Genomic DNA, 21,675 nt, shown 5'->3' on the forward strand with positions numbered 1-21,675 from the left:
TAACTGGATTATTAAAATACCCTATTCAAGCAAAATTGTAAGTAATGCAAATATGGGTTTATAAATGTTTGTTGTTTCACCTTTACTGAAGAAAAAACAGCCTCCCCTCCCCTAAAGAATGGAAAGGTCAAATGTGATTTCATAGACTGAAATCAATTATATCTAAGTATATTTAAAAGAACCCTGTTCATTACATTTGTAAAAGTAGAACATTGCAATGTTGTTTGGCTCAATCCAAACATGATTTGTGTTGGATATACCGTAAAGTATTGGAATTAGCCTTAATTTCCCGAATACTTGCGATCGTGAATGATTTCCTCATTCTGTTTTAACGAACTTTAAACCATGAGATTCAATGTACAAATCACAGGGATTTATTCAGCAAATACTCACTATATGAACAGATTAACAATCCTACAACAAAAGAATATAACTGCCACATCTTAGTTCAGGATATTTTGAAACAAACATGAATAGTCACAGCTGGTCAGTGGTGGTCATGAGCGGTTATGTTGATAAACTGATCTAGTTAACGGTTGCATGTTTTGCTTTACTTCGTACTGTTATATGAATATGTGTTCCAAGGTTGGCGCCCTTTCACAAGGTAAACCAGGCTTGTTAAAGTGAGATGGGTAAGAACAATAAGAATAAAATAAAACAAAAACAACCGATTTCACTGGTACACCTGTGATTGTGCTAAGGACTACACCCCTTCCCGTAAAAAAAATCAGGGCAAAGTAAGAACAAAGGGATTGCAAAAGGTGGGAGAAAGAATGAGGAACGATAGAAAGGAAAATGTGTAGCTTGTTCGAAGAATGCAAAGATTCCACCGCTGTGTAAATCTTACAGTGATCTGTTACAAGTAATATTAAATCGCTGAAAAGAGGGGATCTATATTGTATACTACGTAAGTTACACTTTTAAACCGACAATGTTCCAAACCAACAGATTCTCGGCAAATGAAGATAATGTAATAATTTGATCGGTCTGCCGTCAGTCTGTTGTCAGTTTGGTTCGTGAGATTATGGTGTTAGCATATATCCATACTTTTGTGTTCGATTATTTGTTCAAGTCGATGCAATACACAGGCGCGGATCCAGGATTTCTTAGGGGGGGGGGCCCAAAATTGAAATTATGCGAGCCAAAATTGGAACGTAATGGTGACCAGCAGTGACGTAATGCGGGGGGGGGGTGGGTGCAGGGAGGGGCGAGTTTTCCCCCTCCATCCTACTCGAAACGCGATAGCTTTGACGTTTCATTAAATTATTAGAGAAAGAAGACAATTCATAGTACCGTTCTCGAAAATAATCCTCGTCTAAATTCAGGTTCACCCCTCCCGCGCGAAGCGCGGAAACTTTTACGTTTCATTAAATAATAAGAGAAACACGACGATTCGTTGTACAGATCTCGACTCTTAATCCTCGTCTGAATACAGGTTCCCCCCTCCCGCGCGTAGCGCGGAAGCTTTTACGATTCATTAATAAAATCATGAAAGAAAGAAGACAATTCTTTGTACCGTTCTCGACTCTTAATTCTTGTCTAAATTCAGTCCCACCCCCCCCCCCCTCCTGCGCGAAGCGCGGAAGCTTTTACATTTCTTTAAATCATTAGAGAAACAAGACGATTCGTTGTACATTTCTCGACTCTTAATCCTCGTCTGAATTCAGTTTTCCCCCTCCCGCGCGAAGCGCGGGAGCTTTTACGATTCATTAAATCATTAGAGAAAGAAGACGATTCGTTGTACCGTTGTCGACTCTTAATTCTTGTCTAAATGTAGTCCCAACCCCCTAACCCCTCCTGCGCGAAGCGCGGAAGCTTTGACGTTTCAATACATTATTAGAGAAAGAAGATGATTCGTTGTACCGTTTTCGAAAATAATCCTCGTCTAAATTCAGTTACCCCCCCCCTCCCGCGCGTAGCGCTGAATCTTTTACGATTCATTAAATCATTAGAGAAAGAAGACAATTCGTTGTACCGTTCTCGACTCTTAATTCTTGTCTAAATTCAGTCCCACCCCCCCCCTCCTGCGCGAAGCGCGGAAGCTTTTACGTTTCATTAAATTATTAGAGAAAGAAGACGATGCGTTGTACCGTTCTCTACACTATTCTTTGTCTGAATTTTAAAGATGTTCTTTGTCTGCTCCTTTTTCTCTCCTCTTTTTTTTAGGGGGGGGGGCGGTGATTGTTTGGGTACCGCCCCCACCGCCCCCTGGCTCCGCGCCTGCGGTCAGATTAACACATGTTGATACCTTGTCCGACCCCGGAAGCTCAGACGTTTAAGGCAATAAATTACGGTCAGACAAGCATTCAGGGGCCCGCCTTAGGGCCCCTAGTGGGGTCGAGGCGGTGGAGCCCCCGGAAGCTCGGGGTTTTTAGGCGTTTAATTACGGTCAGATGAGCATTTTTTATAATCCTTATTATTTTGTCACACTGGCAGGACACTCAGGCGTGGGGTCAAGGGGACAAAGCCCCCCCCCCCTCCCCAAAATCAGGGGTTTTAGACATTAAATTACCGTCAACTGAGCATCGAAGGGCCCGTCTTAGGGCCCCAGGTGGAATCCAGGGGCAGAGCCCCGGAAGCTCAGGGGTTTTAGGCGTTTATTTACGGTAAGATGAGCATTTTGTTATAATCCTTATTATTTTGTGTCACTGGCAGGACACTATTTGGCGTAGGAGCCCCCCCCCCAAAAAAAAAATAAAAATAAATAAAAAATCAGGGGTTTTAGGCATTAAGTAACCGTCAGATGAGCATCGAATGGCCCACCTTAGGGCCCTAGGTGGAATCTTGGGGGTAGATCCCCCGGAAGCTTTGGGGTTTTAGGCATTTAATCACGGTCAGATGATCATATTTTGATGCCTCTTTATTTGTTAACACTGGCAGTTAACTATTCTTTCTTTCTTGCGCTCTTTCCTTTTTTTTTTAATTTCTCTTTAATATACTTTTTTTTTAAAGTGTGTTGGGGGGGGGGGGGGCTCGAGGCTCCCGATTCCCGCCGTTCCTCGGGCCTTGACATGTAGGAATCTCAAGAATTATATTTCTTGCCTGGCTGTAAATTTAGGGATTTGTCATTTTCTAACAAACGCATAAACAAGTATAATTTACTAAAAAGTGAGGAAAAATCTCGGAAATTATGTAATTTCAGTATTATTTGTAATCCACAATTATGGAATTAGAAATAAAACACGTTTGAATTTGATTTCCCCCAAGTTCCCCCCCCCCCTCCCTCTATCAGTACGCCAGTATCTCCTATTTTCCTTTTTTCTTTCCCTTTCCTTCCTTCTCTATTATTTTTTTGATTGGGGGGGGGGGGGGCAACAGCCTGGGAGGCAAGGCCCTTTCGCCCCCCGATCTCCTTCTTCCCCCTTTTCTTTTCTTCTTCCTCTTCTTTCTTTCCCTTTCTCTCCTCTTTCCCTTTCCCTTCTTTTCCTTTCTTCTCTTTTTTTTTTTTTTTTTGCCGGGTGTGGGGGGGGGGGGGGGCAAGGCCCGCTCGGCCCCCCCCCCCCCCCGCTGGATCCGCGCATGGCAATACATGACATTTCAAATTTATGGTAACATGCATATATTGACTGGCAGGGTGTGAAATATAACATGTTTGACGGCAGAAGGGGTCGAAATTTCGAAGGTCTTTTTATAAAAAAAATGATCACGAAGGAAAATATAACTACATTGTGGTCATTCAGATGTAATTTTCAAGTAGCTCTTGCAGATAAGCATATGGAAATATTGTATCATCCGCTTAATCTGACCCACGTGCATAGAAAAAATAAGCTTTGTTGCATGAAGAAGTGAAGTTTTCTATTTTAAAAAAGTGCGTATATTTCCAGCATTGGGGTGCCCGGGAGTCACTTGGGTAACCTTTCAAAATAGTATAATATTTTTTTTAATATGCAATTTTACTTGTTGGAAAATCCATACAAATCCAGCACAATGTCGTCTTTTTTTGCATAGGAAAAGAACCAAATAGCCAGTTTCAATCACATTTCGGCCCCTCTCGCAAGCTCTCACTCGTTCCTTTTCTGTCAGGCGGCTTTGGGGTGAGCGGATAATGAATGATCTAATCGTTAGCTTTCTCCTGGTATAAATCTTGTTTTGTTGTTACTGTATATTTTTGTCTAAAATCACTCATTCACATAACGGAACTACATGCCGAATGAAGCCAGTGACCGTGATCACAGAATTGTAAATATACGTAGAAGGCTCAGAGTGGTTCGAAAGATGTGGCAAGCGCTCGTACATGATCACATGAAAATCCACCATCTTCGTTAGTCCTCTCTTGTGTTCGCCGCGTTTTTCTCACCGACAGGCCAGGCTGGAACTTTTGAAATTGGTGAGCTGAAAAGATCAACAAGTATCTCCTGGCACGTTTAACGACCACACGTCGATCTGTGCATTGTAAATTGGAATGAACATTTTACGTATTTTACAGTTCTGTGCCCCGTGACCCCTGCACTCAACGCTGTGTGTTGTGGTCAACTTCTTTTATGAGACAAATCCAAGCAAACGTTTACATATGAGGTCTGGTCGGTCCACAGCCAACCTGTGTTAGGCCGGTGGGGGGGGGGGGGGGGCTTGGGACGAGCCACCCCACCCCAAATCGCCAGCCGTCGACTTTCAGAGCCGTTTACAGACCCGTTTGTAGATTATAATCTTTACTGCCTTTATATTCCTGTAACGGATTCAGAGATTTTAGAGGCGGGATTGTAATCACATTTAAAGCTATGGTCACAAATCAAAGGGGCGACCGACCGATTAGTAGCCTGCTCAGTCGCTGCTGCCCAACGATTTTTTTTGGTTGAGAAGTTGAGCAGGTTGTAGTGCCCCAGCGATGCATGGGCGGTGCCCTGTCGATTTCCCGTCGGTCCTCGGCCGATTTTAGGTAAAACCTGGGCGAAATCGGAGAGCTTCTCCAAGCGGCGTCCCGGCAGTGACTGACAGATGACCCATCGATTTCCTTGCGGTCTACCACCGGTCACCGGCTAATTTTAAAGAAGTTGCCGGCGGCCAGCCGATGATCAGAGGGGCGCCAAAATACGCTCGGTTCCCGGACGTTCGCCGCCCGGGACACCAGAAGCTTAACATGGTATCCAATAAACTACGGTTTCAAGCAATGCAATATAGGGTTTTAAAAAAAGGATAGTGGAAGAAAGCATTTGTAAAATTGATTGACGACAATGGTACAGTGTTGCAACAACAACAGGATATATTTAAAGAGGATGGGGTATATTATGAATATTTGTATGAATATCATAACAATTTTGATGCAATTTTTTTGGTTCTCACCTAAGTAAAGAATCTTTCCAAAGTTTTACATAAGAAGAGTGTATTTTTATGGAGGGAGACATTTTCTTGCATATTTAAAGTCAACTTGTTTAAAAAGGAATGCACAAAGTCACATTAGTCAACTCAGAGTTTACAGTCTGCAAAAGAGTTTGAGAATTATGTGAGTGAAAAATACAGTCGAGTCATCTGTAAAAAAAATGAATGATAACATCTTCGAGGAAAGTTGAAAATCGTTTATATACGTTCATATACACAATAAACTTGTGTTTTCCAAGTCTTCGTAGGCAAAATTTGAAACATTTATATATTTTTTTTCTGGGGGATCCACAACCTACAAGTACTGCTTTTTAGTGGATCCCCCCCCCCCATTTCCTCAGAAATTCTTGTAATAATTTTGTTATGTGCAAAGTTTATTTGTATAGTTTCTTGAAAAAATGAATTATGTATGAAATCAAATGTAATATCTTTGTTTACCTTTCTGTTGGAAATGAAATAAATATGAATATGAATAATATGAAAAAACAAAAATGGCCTAGAATGAATTAATGTGGAACCCCACAAGTGACGTCTCGCAAATCCAAATTAATTCCATTCTTCGCTCATATGATTTTTTTGCTTTGGGGCGTTCCCAAGGTAAATCTCCAGGTGCTTTTATAGTTTTTAGATCATTTTCCAAGTGGAAAATAACAGTGTATTCGAAGGCTTCATAAAAAGTTAGTTTCCATAAATTGTGTCTAAAATGCCATTTTCAGCTGATTTTCTTGTCGCCCGACCTTGAAGGTAAATTCAAGATTTTCGTTGAAATTAACAACAAACAAAAACCTGATGGAATAGCAGACAAGTACCCGCACAATGTTTTCAGGGAAAAGTGACTTCCTGCCAAACTCTTCTTATTCTTAAAATTATATTTCATACTTTGAACTAGTTCTACCATTTGTCACCGTTCATATTGCTGCTGCTGATAATGATGATGCTTGTCATCATAATCATAACAATAATTGTTCGTTATTTTATAGCGCCTTTCAGGACCGGAGCCCCTTTCAGAGCGTTTTACAATGTACAAAGTACGTTTACATAATTTCTGAAGCATTCATCGACAAGGTGACTTTTCATGGCTCTCTTAAAAAGTTCAACATCAGTCATGGAGCGTAGCGACACTGGGAGAGCGTTCCAAAGTGTTGGTACACCACATGCAAATGCTCTGTCACCATAGGTTTTTGTGGCTCAATGATTGAGGGTGAGAAGGTGTTGGAGAGATAACCGCAAACGCCGTGGTGGGATGTACGGTGTCAGCAAATATGAGATGTACTCTGGACACATGCCACGGAGAGCTTTAAAGACGGTTAGAAGTGGATCCGTAACTGAATTGGCAACCAGTGTAGATCTCTCAAGATAGGTGTTATATGTTGAGACCTCTTCGCTCTTGAGCATTTCGAAGGTTGTTTTTGAATGGCACTACACATACTAGTTCATGGTTCATTTTACAAGTGACACGATTTTATAATGATAAACACGAACATGTATATACATATTGCTTCTAGTTACAAACGTTTTGTAAATGCTTACTTTCATTTTTAATATGGACTGATGTCTGAATGTGATCCAACAATGAGTTGCTAGCCACCCTGCAGATAAGCACAACATCTTCATCATCTGCGGATGTTGGTGTAAAGTGTATTGCCCGTAAAGCCACAAGAAGACGTTCATCTTGTTCATCATTTACATATTGTTAAGATTCAACAGATGCATTTAACCCGATTGAAAATACACACTGCAAATTGACGGCTGGTTTCACCGATGTATTGGTTTTACAGACCAATTTCTTGTTTTCCCCTTCTGCAACCATGAGTAGTCCTTGTTTCTGTAGAATGGTATCGCCGACATTTTTTACCAGGATCAACCCTTTCGGTGGAACTTCAGATTAATAAAAAATAAGGGAAAGTGCACCTTTTTAAAGCCATTTAATACAAACTGATTATTTACAGAATCGTTAAGTTCCTAGTGATTGTTTTTTGTATTATAATTATTTTATTTCATGAAAAATATATAAATAAAATAACAAAATGAAGTGTAACTGTGTAACCCCTCCCCTCCCCAGCTGCATAAATAACCTTACTTTGAATTAAACTCTTTGGTGGAACCTTTTACATAAACAGCAGCCAATTCGAAGTATCTTATACATTGCTTTATTTTAAAGTCTGGGAACTAAGATATCTTTTAATTGTTCAGGATTCACATAAACAGTGACTTTATCTTTTTATCGTTTAACTTCAACCTTTTTTAAATTTTGTATTAATTGCTCTTAAACGTATTTTGAATAAAAAAACACATGGAGGTTAGCAAAAACGACAGCTGTATTTGTGAATGTCATTATTTGAATACTGTAACAAAACTACCATTAACTGTCAAGTTGATTTTACAAGTCTCCACGTCGCTTAGAAAATTCATAGTGACATCATATTCATCTTCATGAACCAATGAAACGTTCCGAATTTTCACGGTGCTGCTGATAAACGTTTCGTTTTTTCCAAGTGTGTGAATTGTAGTTTTTTCCTCACAGGGTTTTGATGGGTTACAGTTGAATAATATGTTGCCATTGCTCTGTTTCCAAGTTATCATCACTATTTTGTCGTTTGTGCTGGTCCCGAGGCACTCTAAGTCCACGTCCTCTCCAGCAGTTGTTTCCATATCAGCTTCACCTTAAATACAAACAAATCAAATAATATAGGTTTTCCCGCCCAAATTCTTAAACATAGCATCCGAATTAACGTTACGTTCATTCAATTTCGTCCGAAATTAAATGGCTATGTTACATGATGGAAACAAAATACAATGATGAATACATAAAGAAGATGTAAATTGAAAAAAAGAAAGAAAAGGCACTCACTCAATATAGATCGATCAAAACAAACCATTTAAACAAATACAAAAATGTGTATAAAGAGAAACATCAACATAAATAAATAATGACGGACAAAAAGAAAGCAAAACATTCAATATAAATATATCAGATATAAAAGAAAATTGTTTAATGTGAAAACATGTCAGACAAGAGCTAAATAAAAATATTAAACAAATAAACATGAACAACTCAGTGAATATCCGAATAAACATCAAATCTTAATTTTACCGGATTACAAGGTCTTGTTTTAATTTGATAACCCAATTGCGAAAGAGGTCGCCCATAGGCGAAAACGAAACCGCAATTCGTTTAACATTGGCGAAATTGAATAACGCTTACGTTTTTTTCAAATTGACTGAATGTGCATGTTTAGAAAATTCGATGTCTCAAAACAAAATTGAATGCAAAACAATTACAATGAAGCAGGTGAGCAACGAGTGAAGAAAAACTTCCTCGAACATAAATGCACGTTAATGCAAAATGATTGCTGCTTTGACATATTCGGCTAGGAAAAAAACTGTTAAAAGCAAACAAAAATGCTGCTAGTTGCATTTCTTCGTTTCGGTACTTCAGCTATAATCATTTAAACATCATCTAATCACATTTTAAACATTTTAAAACCAGTGGGGTGCAGAGGGCACAGGAGTCCATGACAGCTCATGGGGGAGCATACAATACGCAAGCTAAATAAAGAACAGGGGAATAAAGAAGGATTGTTGTTTGCCGGGTTCCTAAACAATTTTGCGCCCCTCCCCCATCCAGGGTAAAGTGATTGAGAAACAGTAATTTAGATTAGGGTTAAGAATGATGAAGATTATCAAACTAAGCAGCATTGCTCCCTTTCATTTCATTCTCTACGTTCTGGAAAAGTGTTAACATTTTCGTAAAATATCTGAAACACCAACAAATTAATAAGAAAAATGGTGGCAATGACTGCGTATAAGTTAGAACACCGAGACTTCATATTTCAGTTAATATGAACGAATCAATGAATATACATAATAAAGGCATGTACACGAAATATATTCAAACTATTTCATATCATACTTACCGAGAGAACAAACTAGAAATCCGATTAGAAAGAAAAATACCTGCCACATAATTCCTGTTGATTACTTCGGTTCACAAAAACACAAAGATATATTATTTCAATTACCGGAGTAAAAAATAGAACAGTGTACAAGACATCTAAGTGAACAAGTGGCAAATGGTTATAATTATGTTTCCATAGTACTGTTGCGCAGATTGTTTTTAAAGGTGGCGCTCTCGAACTCAATGACATTAATATGATAAAAGGTAACAGAAGATCTTCACTCTGATTCCTTTCTGAAAGATGTTCTAATTGAAACAAACTGTCCTAATCAATAGCTCTGTGTTTGTTATTGCAAAGAGCGCCATCTCGAGTTTTTCATAGTCTTGCACCTCGGCATATCGATTGTAAGCTTGCGAGGCAGTAAAATATAATGATTTCCGGTTGTAATTATTATAAAATAAAATGTTGGTATGGTCACAGTCGTAAATATGTCATTTTGATAAAACCATCCCAAAATATACAGACGTCATGAGCATCTTGGTTAATATGTAGATTGTATGTCTCATTAAAAAATATGATGTCTGTTTATTGTAGCGACCCTACCACCAGTCCTGTTTTGTGGGAATTTCCTACATAAAATTGTAAACATACATTTTTATGATTATTCATTTAGGTGTTTTTTTTCAAGGAAATATATATTTATTGAATCGAATCGAAATTGAATTGTAAAGAAAATATTCTCTATTGCGTGTCCATTTTGAAAACTTGCTTCATCCACCAGATATGCTATGTCAGAATGTGTGGCTAGCCTTATTTTAGTCTTCCAGTGTTCATGATTTGTGTGTTTAAGCCAAACAATTACACATGAAAGTGCCTAATTCAAAATTCCATTGACATGAAGGGAAGGGAGGTGTAATTGACTGCACCCTGGATATTCTAAATGTGATATGTAACAGCGGTAGAACCGATTGCCTCTGCAGAAATTATTTTGATATTTGATTACATGTATGTCACGATTCAAACTAAACCCAAACAGAACAACGTAAAGAGATATGATGTGTCAAAACTGAAAGATGAAACTACATCGAAAACCTACCGAGACATAATTGGAGGGAAGTTCAGTCCTTTGCTTGATCACGCTGATACGCACCTAGACATAAATAGCATCTGGGAAAAGATTATACAAGCATTTAACAGCACATCAAAGGATGTTCTGGAAATGAAAAAGAATAGACCGCAGGAAGCATGGATCTCACAAAAAGTGCTTTATCTCAGCAAAGAACGCAGCAAATCAAACAAGCCAAACAAAACGACCCTTCGCTGAAACCAAGGTACAACTTTCTGAATAGAGAGATAAAGAGGAAGACTAGGGGCTGTAAGGATGCGTGGCTCCAATACCTTTGCCATAGAGTAGAAAGTGCACACCAAGCTGCTAAATCAAAGGAAGTAAACTACGACGAACTATACAATGAACACAACCCCAACAACGACACAGTAGCAAACAATCTACCCAACAACTCTTCAGATGACCTACAGTCAAACATACTGAAGGAGGAAATTAAAAGTGCAATACAAACAATTAGTGAGAATAAGGCACCAGGATTTGATACAGTCACCTTCAAAGAAATCAAAGCAGCTGGAGAAACGGGAACATACATCTTTCACCATCTCTGCAACCAAATATGGGAGTCTGAGAAATTCCCGGAGGAATGGGGAAGAGCAATAATAACCCCGATCTATAAGAAGAAAGATAAGCTAGACTGCGGGAACTACAGAGGTATCAGTCTACTGTCCCATGCAGGAAAAGTACTGACAACAATCCTACAAAGAATAATTATCAAAAGAACAGAAGAAATCCTCTCTGAATCCCAGACAGGATTTAGACCAGGCAGGGCTACGACAGATTAAATATTCACGCTAAGACAAATAGCTGAGAAATACCTGGATAAGAACAGAAGCCCGTACTGCTGCTATATCGACTTTCAGAAGGCTTTTGATTCGGTATGGCAGAAGGGGCTGTGGACTATCCTAGCAAGCTGATACGACTGTTACAAGCACTGTATTAACAATCCCAGAGTGCGGTCAGAGTAAATGGAAAGCTGACATAGTGGTTCAAGACAACCGTAGGAGTCAAGCAGGGGTGTCCCATCTCCCCACAACTTTGCAATATACTCTTTGAGCTAGTTATGACCATGTTAATTGATGAAGTCCAAATAGGAGCCAAAATTCAAGGAACCTGCATAAACAACTTTGAGCAGAAGTGCAAGCTATTAGCAAAAGGAAATGCAACCTTAACATTGACATAGCCAACGACAGACTAAAACAGGTGGAAGATTTTGTGTACCTGGGAGGGAAAATAACAGAAAACGGCTCAAGTACAAGTGACATTATGAATCGTATCAGGAAAGCAGGGGCAGCTTTCTAAAGGCTAAATAGCATATGGGCATCAAAAAGTATTAGTAGCCACACGAAGATGCAACTGTACCAATCACTCATCCTCTCTATACTGCTTTATTGGGCAGAATCCTAGACAGTTAAAAAAGAAGATACCAACAAGTTTCAAGTGTTTGAAATGGCATGCCTTGTCGCACATGGGGGTGACAAGACTAGATAAGATCCGTAACACACACATCCAAGAATCCTTCAACCTCGATCAAGATGTTATGGACAAAGTCTCCACTAAAAGACTCAAATATTTTGGCCACGTCCTAAGAATGAAACTCACAAGATACCCCAAAATTGCCGTTGAAGGAAAGGTCACAGGAAAACGACCCAGAGGCCGTCCAACCAAAAGATGGCTTGACTGCATCTCAGATGACTGCAAAGCAAGATCCATACCAAGGCTGACAGATGCATCGAGACTGGCTGCGGACAGACAAAATTAGCATATCATCACCATACTGAAGCCATCACGAGACCCCCGGCCTGCGTGGACGGCATAAGTCAAGTCAAGTCAAGTATATAGAGAAACACTGTTTTATGGCTGTTAATCAATCAATCCCTAGGTTATTTTCAATATTGTTACACTTATTACAGTAGATAATATTACTATCACTATTGCTATCATTATCATCATACTACTCATTATTGCTATGAAGATAATACAGCCAGCATCAAATTATGTAGAACTTTGCGAGAATTATGAATATGGCATGTATGTCCTATATGTGAAAGTTAAACATTAGCAGTGTCCTAGTGTCAAAGTATGCAAGGAAACCCGTTTACCTTCTATACATCACTGTCAGACACTATTGAGTGACTGATTGACATCTTTTTTTCTTTCGTAATAATAACATAATAACATAAATTGAGCTGTAACAGGTAAATTACCATTTGTCTACATGAATAAACCACTACTCGTAATGGCCAAAATTAAACTGATTGAATCTTTGTGCAGCACAAAACGTACGACCATCCGGTAACAGGGTCTGAAAATCAGAATATTACTTAGGTGATTGCAATCGCTTAAGTCAATTCGACAACTAATGGTCGTTATTTTTGCACTAAAAGCCATTTCAAGCTCTTTCGTTTTAAGGGAAGTTCTAAATGAGTATTGTCTTTCAAATGCCGTTGCAATAAAATGTATTTTCATGGTGGGAGGAGAAGAAATGTTTTTTTTAATTAACTTAATAAATATCTTCTTTTTTGGTTTAACAACGAAATGTAACAACGGTATTAACGCAACACAAAGAAAAGACTTTGTCAGTGTACCTTTTAAATGGTTTTAAGAAGGGTTATATGTATACGCATCGTATTTTTCTAACCCGGGGGAGAAGGAAGGGGCTTTCCCCTTCCAGGCTAACCAAAAGGAGTTAATGGGCTTGAATCGTGATGTTTTGTGAGCATATCTTATTGACCATACTCATGGTCATCTTGGTCACTTTTAGGCCAAACCTTTCCATTATGGTCACTTTTTGTAACGGGATTTATTTCTTCTAACTCTTAATAGCCGATCTCAAAAGTGAACAAAATGACAAATGACCAACAGGGGCATATATAGGGATTATAGCCCCCCCCCCCCCCTCTTATCATTGCTCTAGCTTATCTACACTTATCTACACTTCTTTACACGCGAGGGAGTAAGGTCACCGGCCTATAGAAAATTCGCATTTGTAACCCTAACAAAACGCCATTGCTACGTTTTTTTTACCAAGGAAAATTCACAAGTATCAAAGTTGTAGAGTTTTTTAATGTTAAACGGTGATAGGCATTTTTCTATTTTCTTCTTCACAATGTTATTTAGTAAGTACCCCCCCCCCCCCCCCCCCCCCCCCCCCCCCCCCCCCCCCCCACCTCACTCTTTTCCTATTTCATCTTGCTAGCGCGCCATACAAGTGCCACCCGGGGCATATGCCCAACATGCTCCCCCTGTATACGCTATACTGGCCATTGTAACTATATCAAACAAAAAATACAATTGTTTATGGTTTGCATATATGACAGCTAAGAACCGTGTCGTGCAGTCTTCTTATCAACTTTATATGGCGCTATTTCCTCTGCATTAATGTTGACATCAAGGCTTTACTTTATGCACATGGTATGAGCCTTTAAGAATAGAATACTTATTTGTATAGATACCCGTTTCTCGAAGGCCTAGTTTGTCATTCATTGTTCGACCGTTTAGATTTAAGTATTTGTGAGAAAAAAATGTAGGCATCTACGATTTGCGATGTTATTTACCACCTTGCATTCTGAAATGAATATCTTTAGTTCAATGGAAAATATATACAAATATCTGTTATACACGTTTGAATGTTTTTGATTATGGTAATTGTATAATATTATTAAACATGATTTAATATGTATGCAATACTCATGCTAACGTGTATAATTTTGAATTTGTTATTTGAACGCTGAATAAAATCACTCAAACAAAACAAATATAAAGATGTGCTTTTTCTTCTTATATTAATTTAAAGAATCAATACTCAACTGCTCGCACAGAAAAGTTAAGGAAAATACTGCATCAACGGTTCAAATGGCTCTAGTTTGAAGTACCTGGAGCTTTTTTACAAAAGTTGTATTTATATTTCTCAAAACCACGCCGCAATAATCTAGTTAAATATATATTTATATAGTTCTTTATCCTTTTAAGGAGGGGCAGCTTGTGCGCATCTGTTCTCAAAGCGTGTATATGCTCGATAAACACCCCCACTTGAGACACTAATCAATAACAAACTTAGATATTTACAATGGGTTATCTGTTTTATTTTTTCGTTCTAGATAAATACATTAAGTGTTTTATCTTTTACCTTGGCTTTTTATCCTACTACTTTAGCACGAATTCTATTTTTAAGCATGTTGACATAATTTGTTTAAATGTAACCATTTATATAGACGTAACAGATCAGCATTGACCACATCTGCAAAAACTGCAATAGCCTTTGTTGTTTTACCAGGGTAATATAAAAATGTGTATACCGTATAACTATATATTACACTTTTTTATAGAGGTTGTTAGATCATTTACATAGATGGCAAAAAGAATGGGGTCTAGATTCATTATCATCTTTTTTGGGGTAGGACCTGTGCAAATTGCCGAAACACCTGTAATCAAATATATGTGCAGTCTTTCCTGAATTGTACGAAGGTCATCAATATGCTTAAGAAAGCAGTTCAGGTGATCAAAGTTAAAATCTTTTAACTAGGTTACTATTATGTGGTTACTCGTCCAATCTGTTATCTGTTTTTCTCATTCTTTCTTCAGTAGTAATTTCGACTTTATCCGTTTATCAATGCAATTAATGGTTGAAGATATATTTCAAAGGCACGTTCATGTTCTGGCAAATATGAAACTTTAGGAAAGGTTACAGCAAAATAGCCTCAAACTTTGAAAGGATTTGTTAGGGTGAATAACTGTTTTAATTTTCAAGTAGCAGTGTGCACGTTCCTGTATCAAATTTTCTTCGGTCAGAACGAAAGTTAGGGTTCATATTCTTGAGTTAAATGTATTTAGTTAAATTGCTTGTTATAAATGGCCTTTTGAGCTTTAAAAAAATGTAGCAGTCAAAGCATGTCATTTGCTGTTTTGGAAAAGTAAAAAGATTATTATGCAAATTAATATCGTCATACTATGCATTAAGAAGCATGATTTATTTAGGATTTATTTTGGCTCAAAAAGCAAAGTTTGAGTAGAGTTTAAGATCGGCCTATATAAAAAAAAATACATAAAAACCTATGCGCAAAGTTTTGTTTGTAAAAGTACGAGGTTGAGTTGAGATCAAACTAGTTTGAAGAGTTTAGACATGAATTTAGATGAGACAGTACATGTAGAAGCACAATGGCAGATTTGTTTTTTGTCAAAAAAGAAGACATGGAACTGTGAGGAGTATTGTAATGATTTGGGAGGGATTTCCACAATACACTTCCATATTTCATATAATTTGCGTACTAAGTTTGGTTTTTTAATTCCTTGCTGTAGCTTCAATGATCCATTATGATCTAGGGGGGCATGGGTTTTGGACCCTGGCAAAAAAAAGTTTTTTAAAATTGGTAACCACAATTTAACATTTTTGGGGCTCAAGGGGGGGGGGGGGGTGTTCAGTTTAAAACAGATATTGCTCTCTAACCTTGCCTCCCCCACCCCCCCCCCCCTTGAGCAAAATAAAATAGTGCTCAATACCCCCCCCCCCCCCCACCCCCACCCCCCTCGCCGCTAATTCGCCGCTAAATATTTTCTCACAAATTGGGAGAAAAAAAGAGTGCTCATTAATGACCCTTCGCTTATCTATGTCACAACTATCTCCCACCTACTAGCTATGACTTGTTACGATGCATATACACATTCCCACGCATACACTAACAGATAGTAAGTCCCTCAACACTATGTGAAACAAGGAAACCAATGTATGACCATGGTTACCGTAGATTATAGGAATGGTATCAACTGAAACTAGTATGAAATATTTACAAATGTCTATCTTTCACATCCTCAAAATACCGTGCACCAATGCAGAAGAGCTTTTATCAGATATTGGCTGAAACAATTTATTCATATGAAAATATAATTATATTGAAATTAAAGTTTTAACATCTTTCTTTCTTTTCTCTCCCCTCCCTTTTTAGTTTATTCTTTTTTTCTCTTTTTATGAACGATACTTAGATAGTTCGTTTCTTTTAATGACAAATCCATGTTGTTCCTTATTTTTGATTGCGAGGAATATCTCTCTCTGTAAATGGGATGAGTGACGAGGATATTTACACAGACATTACTGAATTGGAATAGGATTCTAATTGATTGAATTGAATTAATTCGGTTTATTACAATAAAAGAAGATGCAGCTGGAAAGCTAAAATTGCTCAATTAACAAAGTAAATGTAAAACATAATAACTGATCAAAATATGAATCAAATTCGAAATATAGTACACATGTTAAAAACATTAAAAACTTCCGTGTCATTACAGGTTAAAACAAAGGAGAGAGAGAGAGGGGGGGGGGGGGTGGGGGGGGAACTAGAAAGAGGAAGAGAAGGAAAATGACGATTTATCTTCTTTGTTCTAAAACCATATCTTTAATATGAGTGTAATCGCAAAAAAAAAATCCCAATTCGTAATGTTTGCCATATCAATAGCTTTATAATTAAGAACTTGTAAAGAGTTACAAAAACGCTTTCAAAAATATTGATTCATCGGCTGGTACGCAACTCTATATCTTTGTTTGGTTTTGCTGGTCAATGTGACGCAACAATAAGCTTGTTTACATGGTTATGAATTTGGCGCCTCTAGACAAAGCGCGCTTTTTGGCACGTTTCCGAATGCGCTCTCTTTTGCACACAAAACGCATAACACGCGCGTACGTACGTGCATGTGATAATTGCGTCATTCTCTCATGGCTTTTGGTAGAGACAAGACCTGTTGAGTTGGACAATCAAAGTGGCGAATTAGGTATCTTAGTAGGTTGCTAAGATTTTGAAAGTATGGCCGTGGGGCAAGGTCATTACGAATTGACAAGTGTGTCATATTTTGTATACAGAATATGTATGAATCATATGTCTTTGAAGTACAAAGTTTGTAAATATATAAACCTTTTTGGTTCTTGTTCTCCACTTTATGTGGATCGAGCTATATGGGTGGTTATTGGTGGCGGTATAAAGGAAGGTTTAAACCATTATGGAGTAATGCAAGTTGAGGGAGTAGGTCTGAAACCTGGTTAGGTAACACCGCACGGCATGATATCGCGGTTGTATTGTGTTATGTAACGTTGTAGTGTTCAGTTTATTGAAACTAGGTGATAAACCTGTTAAACAAAAAAGAAGCAAGGGTTGCCTGCGGTACTATGTATATGTGTATATGGTTTCCGGAGTGGTTATATATTCGTGCTTGGTAATTAGTTGGCTTCAATTATTAGTGAGAATGTCGCTTTAAGCTTACTTATAGGCTATCCAGTGAAACCGTGTTCTTGGCGGCGAGCTATTTAATTTGCTCGTTGGCGGAATTTATCATTTTGGGACTTCATCACACTTACATATAATAGCAAGAAAATATATTACCATTCGTAAGAAGAGTAATTTCAGGAGCCTCGCTCGATTTTGTATGCAGGGAGGTATACCTGGAGGGAAGTGATGGAGCCCGGTTGGGAACACTTTAGCTGGAATCGTTGATGAGAGCTCGAAATAGGTGGTGAACCCGGGTTACATACAATTTTCCCCGTTTGATCGGGCGGCATTCCTGACGGCTAGCAAGGGGTGCTCGTGGCAATAGGGAATATTCGTTTACGAGAAGGGGTTTCTAGCCGTGGGTTAACCCTTCTCTGGCTACATGATTGGATTACACATATTTTGATTTTAAGGTTTATGTATGGGATGCAGATTACATTTATTCACATGAATCCTCATTTTTCAGCTTAGATTCCAGCACTAGTTTTGTAATTGGGTTGGATACTCAAATATGTGTGTATGCAATTATAATATTGGCGTGAATTCATGTACCGCCATGGTAAAATGAAACATGTAGAAATGACAGAATTCCATTTTAAATAAAAGCCACGAAAAATGCACAATTCCAACGCTTTGTCGTTTCCTCTTTAATCAGCCGTGAATAAGTGTATGTTAACCCCAGATAATTTCATTCATAGTATCCGGATTGACTTTGGTCAAAGTTTATTTTTGTATAGCAATGTCGTCAACTCTTTTTATTATTCTCAGTTTCGTCGGGTAAGCTTTTATTTTTTCTTAGTTTGTTTTAACTTACATGTCAATCTAGATCCAACATATATCAATTGTTTTATGCTAAATGCCACACATCACCGTGATCTAAACGTAATAGACAAGTGGACGTCGCAAAATATAAATTCTACTTTCAGTTAACAATAAGGTGCTTAAAGCTGTCACTCTACTTACATAAAGGAGCACTTCCGCAAACCAATCTCTGATGAAAAGATTGCTACAGACTTTGGTTTTATCATAGAGTTTTTATTAGCGATTAACTTGCCATAAGCATCCCCTGGACGTTATACGTTAATTCAAATGTTAGTATGAAAATAAATCTCAGTTCACTCAGTTCATACACTTCCTCATTTCGATCTACCATGCAGTACAATATAATGTTAAGCCTTTTCAAGCTACTCGATGCTGCACTTTGATTATTCCCTTTGTTGCTATATACATATATACTAATAAACTTTAAAAGAAACCGCAATCAAGTGCCCTAAACCGCTTTCTGGTTTTGTCATATTTTTGCAATATACACTAATTAAATATTCTGGTGAAAATAAAATTGCTTTTGCCGTAGATATTTCTAGTAATTGCTATATTCCTTAAAGGTATAGATTAGTTTTGGAAACGCCCCCTCTCAAAAAATGAAATTGAAGTTCTTATTACCCATCATGTGAAAGAATATGTTTTGACTAATACGTGATGATGCAAATTTTGCCGGGAAACCGCCTACTCATTGTTATATTTGGTAATTATCATATCAATCCGGCCTGGAATATTGCGAATACACTTCAATATTGAACATTTTGGCATAATTATATTTCTGCTTGCGAATTTAGGTTGAAGTATTGCCATCTAAACCTCTAAAGGCAATTTTAAGCAATATTGAATTGATATTTTACACCCCAAACCCTTGAACCGTAATTTTACCACTACCGGTCTTTACCTTTAATATATCATTACAATTGACACACACGCCAAACAAAATTATACACTTATTTGAAATGCATGTACACTTTACTTTCATACTTTTGCCATCATAACTTAAATTAAATTAAAAATTCAGTTGTTTTTATTACGTGCAGAAAAGGGATGCGAAATATAAGAGTAGTGTTAACAAAACCAAACTTTCCAATGTTTTCATGTACACTTGAAATTCTTATTATTGCATCACTACTATAATTCGAGTCATTTTTCAGATCCAGAGGGGGGGGGGGGGGTTCAGTAACATAACAGCAAAATGTATACTAACGACTTTCTTTGTAAAGCGATAAGTAATAAGGTAAACAACGCACCCTTTAAATTACTTTCTTTAGAAGGACGTTGTAAAATATTACCAAAGCTATCAGAGTAATCCTTAACAATTTCATGAATATCTGTTACAAACTTACAGCTTTGCTTTCATTTAGATACATTGCTCATGTTGTGTTCGTTACATGGACAGAATATGAAACATAACAATAGTAATGATTTAACCAATTGCTTTAAACTATGATCACTTCTATATCCTTTCTCTAGATGTAAGTTGTAAACACATCATCACGGCCCTCAGCTTGATCTTTAACAATGTTTGGAATATCTTTACTAATTTCACAATAAGTTGACGCAGCTTCGGTGTTCACAAAAGTAGGTTCCTCCTTTAGATTGGAATATGCCTTCACTTGCTTGCGGACGAGAGTGGGGCTAACGTAAAGTACAGCATCACCATGATCGTCAACTGAGGTGGTGGGATGGTAGACATGTTGGCTAGTACCAGCTGAGGATTTGTACTTCTTTATAGGCTTCATTGCCATATAGGTATGGGGTACTTCGGAAACATCGGTAACTACATTTGTGGGTTTTGATAGGTCAGTGGGATCCTTAACAATGTTCGGAATATCTGTACTAATTTCACAATAACTGGACGCACATTCGGTGTTAAGATAAGTAGGCTCCTCCTTCAGATGTGAATGTGTCTTCACTTGCTTGCGGACGAGAGTGGAACTAACGTTAAGTACAGCATCACCTTGATTGTCAATTGGGGTGCTGGGATGGAAGACTTGTTGGCTAGTACTAGCTGAGGATTTGCACTTCAATGCCATATAGGTATGGGGTACTTCGGAAACATCGGGAATTGCGTATGTAGGGTCTAATGGGTCGAAGATCATGTCCAAAGGCTGGAAACCGAAAGAGAAATATTTACTTGATGAATTAACAAGAGGTAGGTTGCCCGGATCCTTCTCATCATCGTTTCAAATCAGTTAAAATAAACAAAAACATACATATATGAAAATAAATGTTAGATTGGTTCATCTCATAAGTTGTAAACATAACAATACCATTAGTGCATAATCTAGACATTAATAATAACAGTAATAATAATCCGTTTTTTTTATATAGCGCTCAATACACCGATGCAACGATGTGCCTAAGCGCTTTACAGATATATTATTACCCCGGTCATTGGATTCAGGCTTACCCGCACACAATGTGTGCACATTTCCCACTCCCCGGGGAGCATTCCATTAATCCATTTCTGTTTATACTATAAACAGAGTTTTGAAATTTCCCTAATGGGGCTCAATTCTTCAAATATTTGTGATAATTTGTGCTCAATAATGATCTGAAATATTTAAACATTCATATCAAGGGTTAACGATAAATTGAATTCACCTTAACACCGGTAGTTGATGTTGGCTTGCTGGTGTGAGATGTTTCATCATCTGTTAGATTTCCAGAGGTCTGCATAGCTCGAGCTGCTGATCACAGAAGGTTAATTCATTTTGAGGGGTGAATAATATCATTAGTCTTTACGACCAATTGGTCTAAAGCATCGAAACAACTTATATATTTGTGTCTTTCTTACTTTTGCAATAATTATCCTGCTAAAGAAGTGTCTTGTTTATAAGGTATAGGTATAAATACCCTTCACTTTATAATATAAGTATGTATAACTATGATATGCGTCAGCCCTATAGATATTAAAAACTAATTTTGGGAGGTTCACTTTGCTATTTAGAATAAGATGAAGTTCATCGCCTTGCTTTTTACGAGTATCAAATTAAAACGTGACTGTCAGGACTAAAGGTTATATGATTTTACAACAGGTTTTGTCTCCCTATTCCATTCAAAATTTACAATTTTCGTTACAACGTGGCATCGACAGAAATAATTAACATTATAATAACAGTTACCATTATTTACAATTATTTTCATTAAAACAAAAAATAACTTCCGTTTTTTCACATTTCTACCATTGTCATATTCAAATTCATTTTCATTTTCGTTAGAATACGATTGTGACAGCTCGTCTCTTCACACAGCCCAA

General features: G+C 37.7%; 1 protein-coding gene across 1 annotated transcript; it reads right to left on the minus strand.

Moving 5' to 3' along the window:
- Positions 1-19,588: 19,588 nt before the first annotated feature.
- Positions 19,589-21,101, minus strand: LOC105446271. Its single transcript, XM_030978970.1, has 2 exons — positions 21,021-21,101; positions 19,589-20,524 (listed from the first exon to the last, which is right to left on the minus strand). The coding sequence occupies exons 1-2, from the start codon at positions 21,093-21,095 to the stop codon at positions 19,883-19,885; spliced, it is 717 nt and encodes a 238-aa protein (XP_030834830.1). The 5' UTR covers positions 21,096-21,101; the 3' UTR covers positions 19,589-19,882.
- Between the last annotated feature and the right edge of the window lie 574 nt (positions 21,102-21,675).

This window comes from Strongylocentrotus purpuratus, unplaced genomic scaffold (genome assembly GCF_000002235.5).
Source record: "Strongylocentrotus purpuratus isolate Spur 01 unplaced genomic scaffold, Spur_5.0 spur5_scaffold_1, whole genome shotgun sequence".
Taxonomy (NCBI): domain Eukaryota; kingdom Metazoa; phylum Echinodermata; class Echinoidea; order Camarodonta; family Strongylocentrotidae; genus Strongylocentrotus; species Strongylocentrotus purpuratus.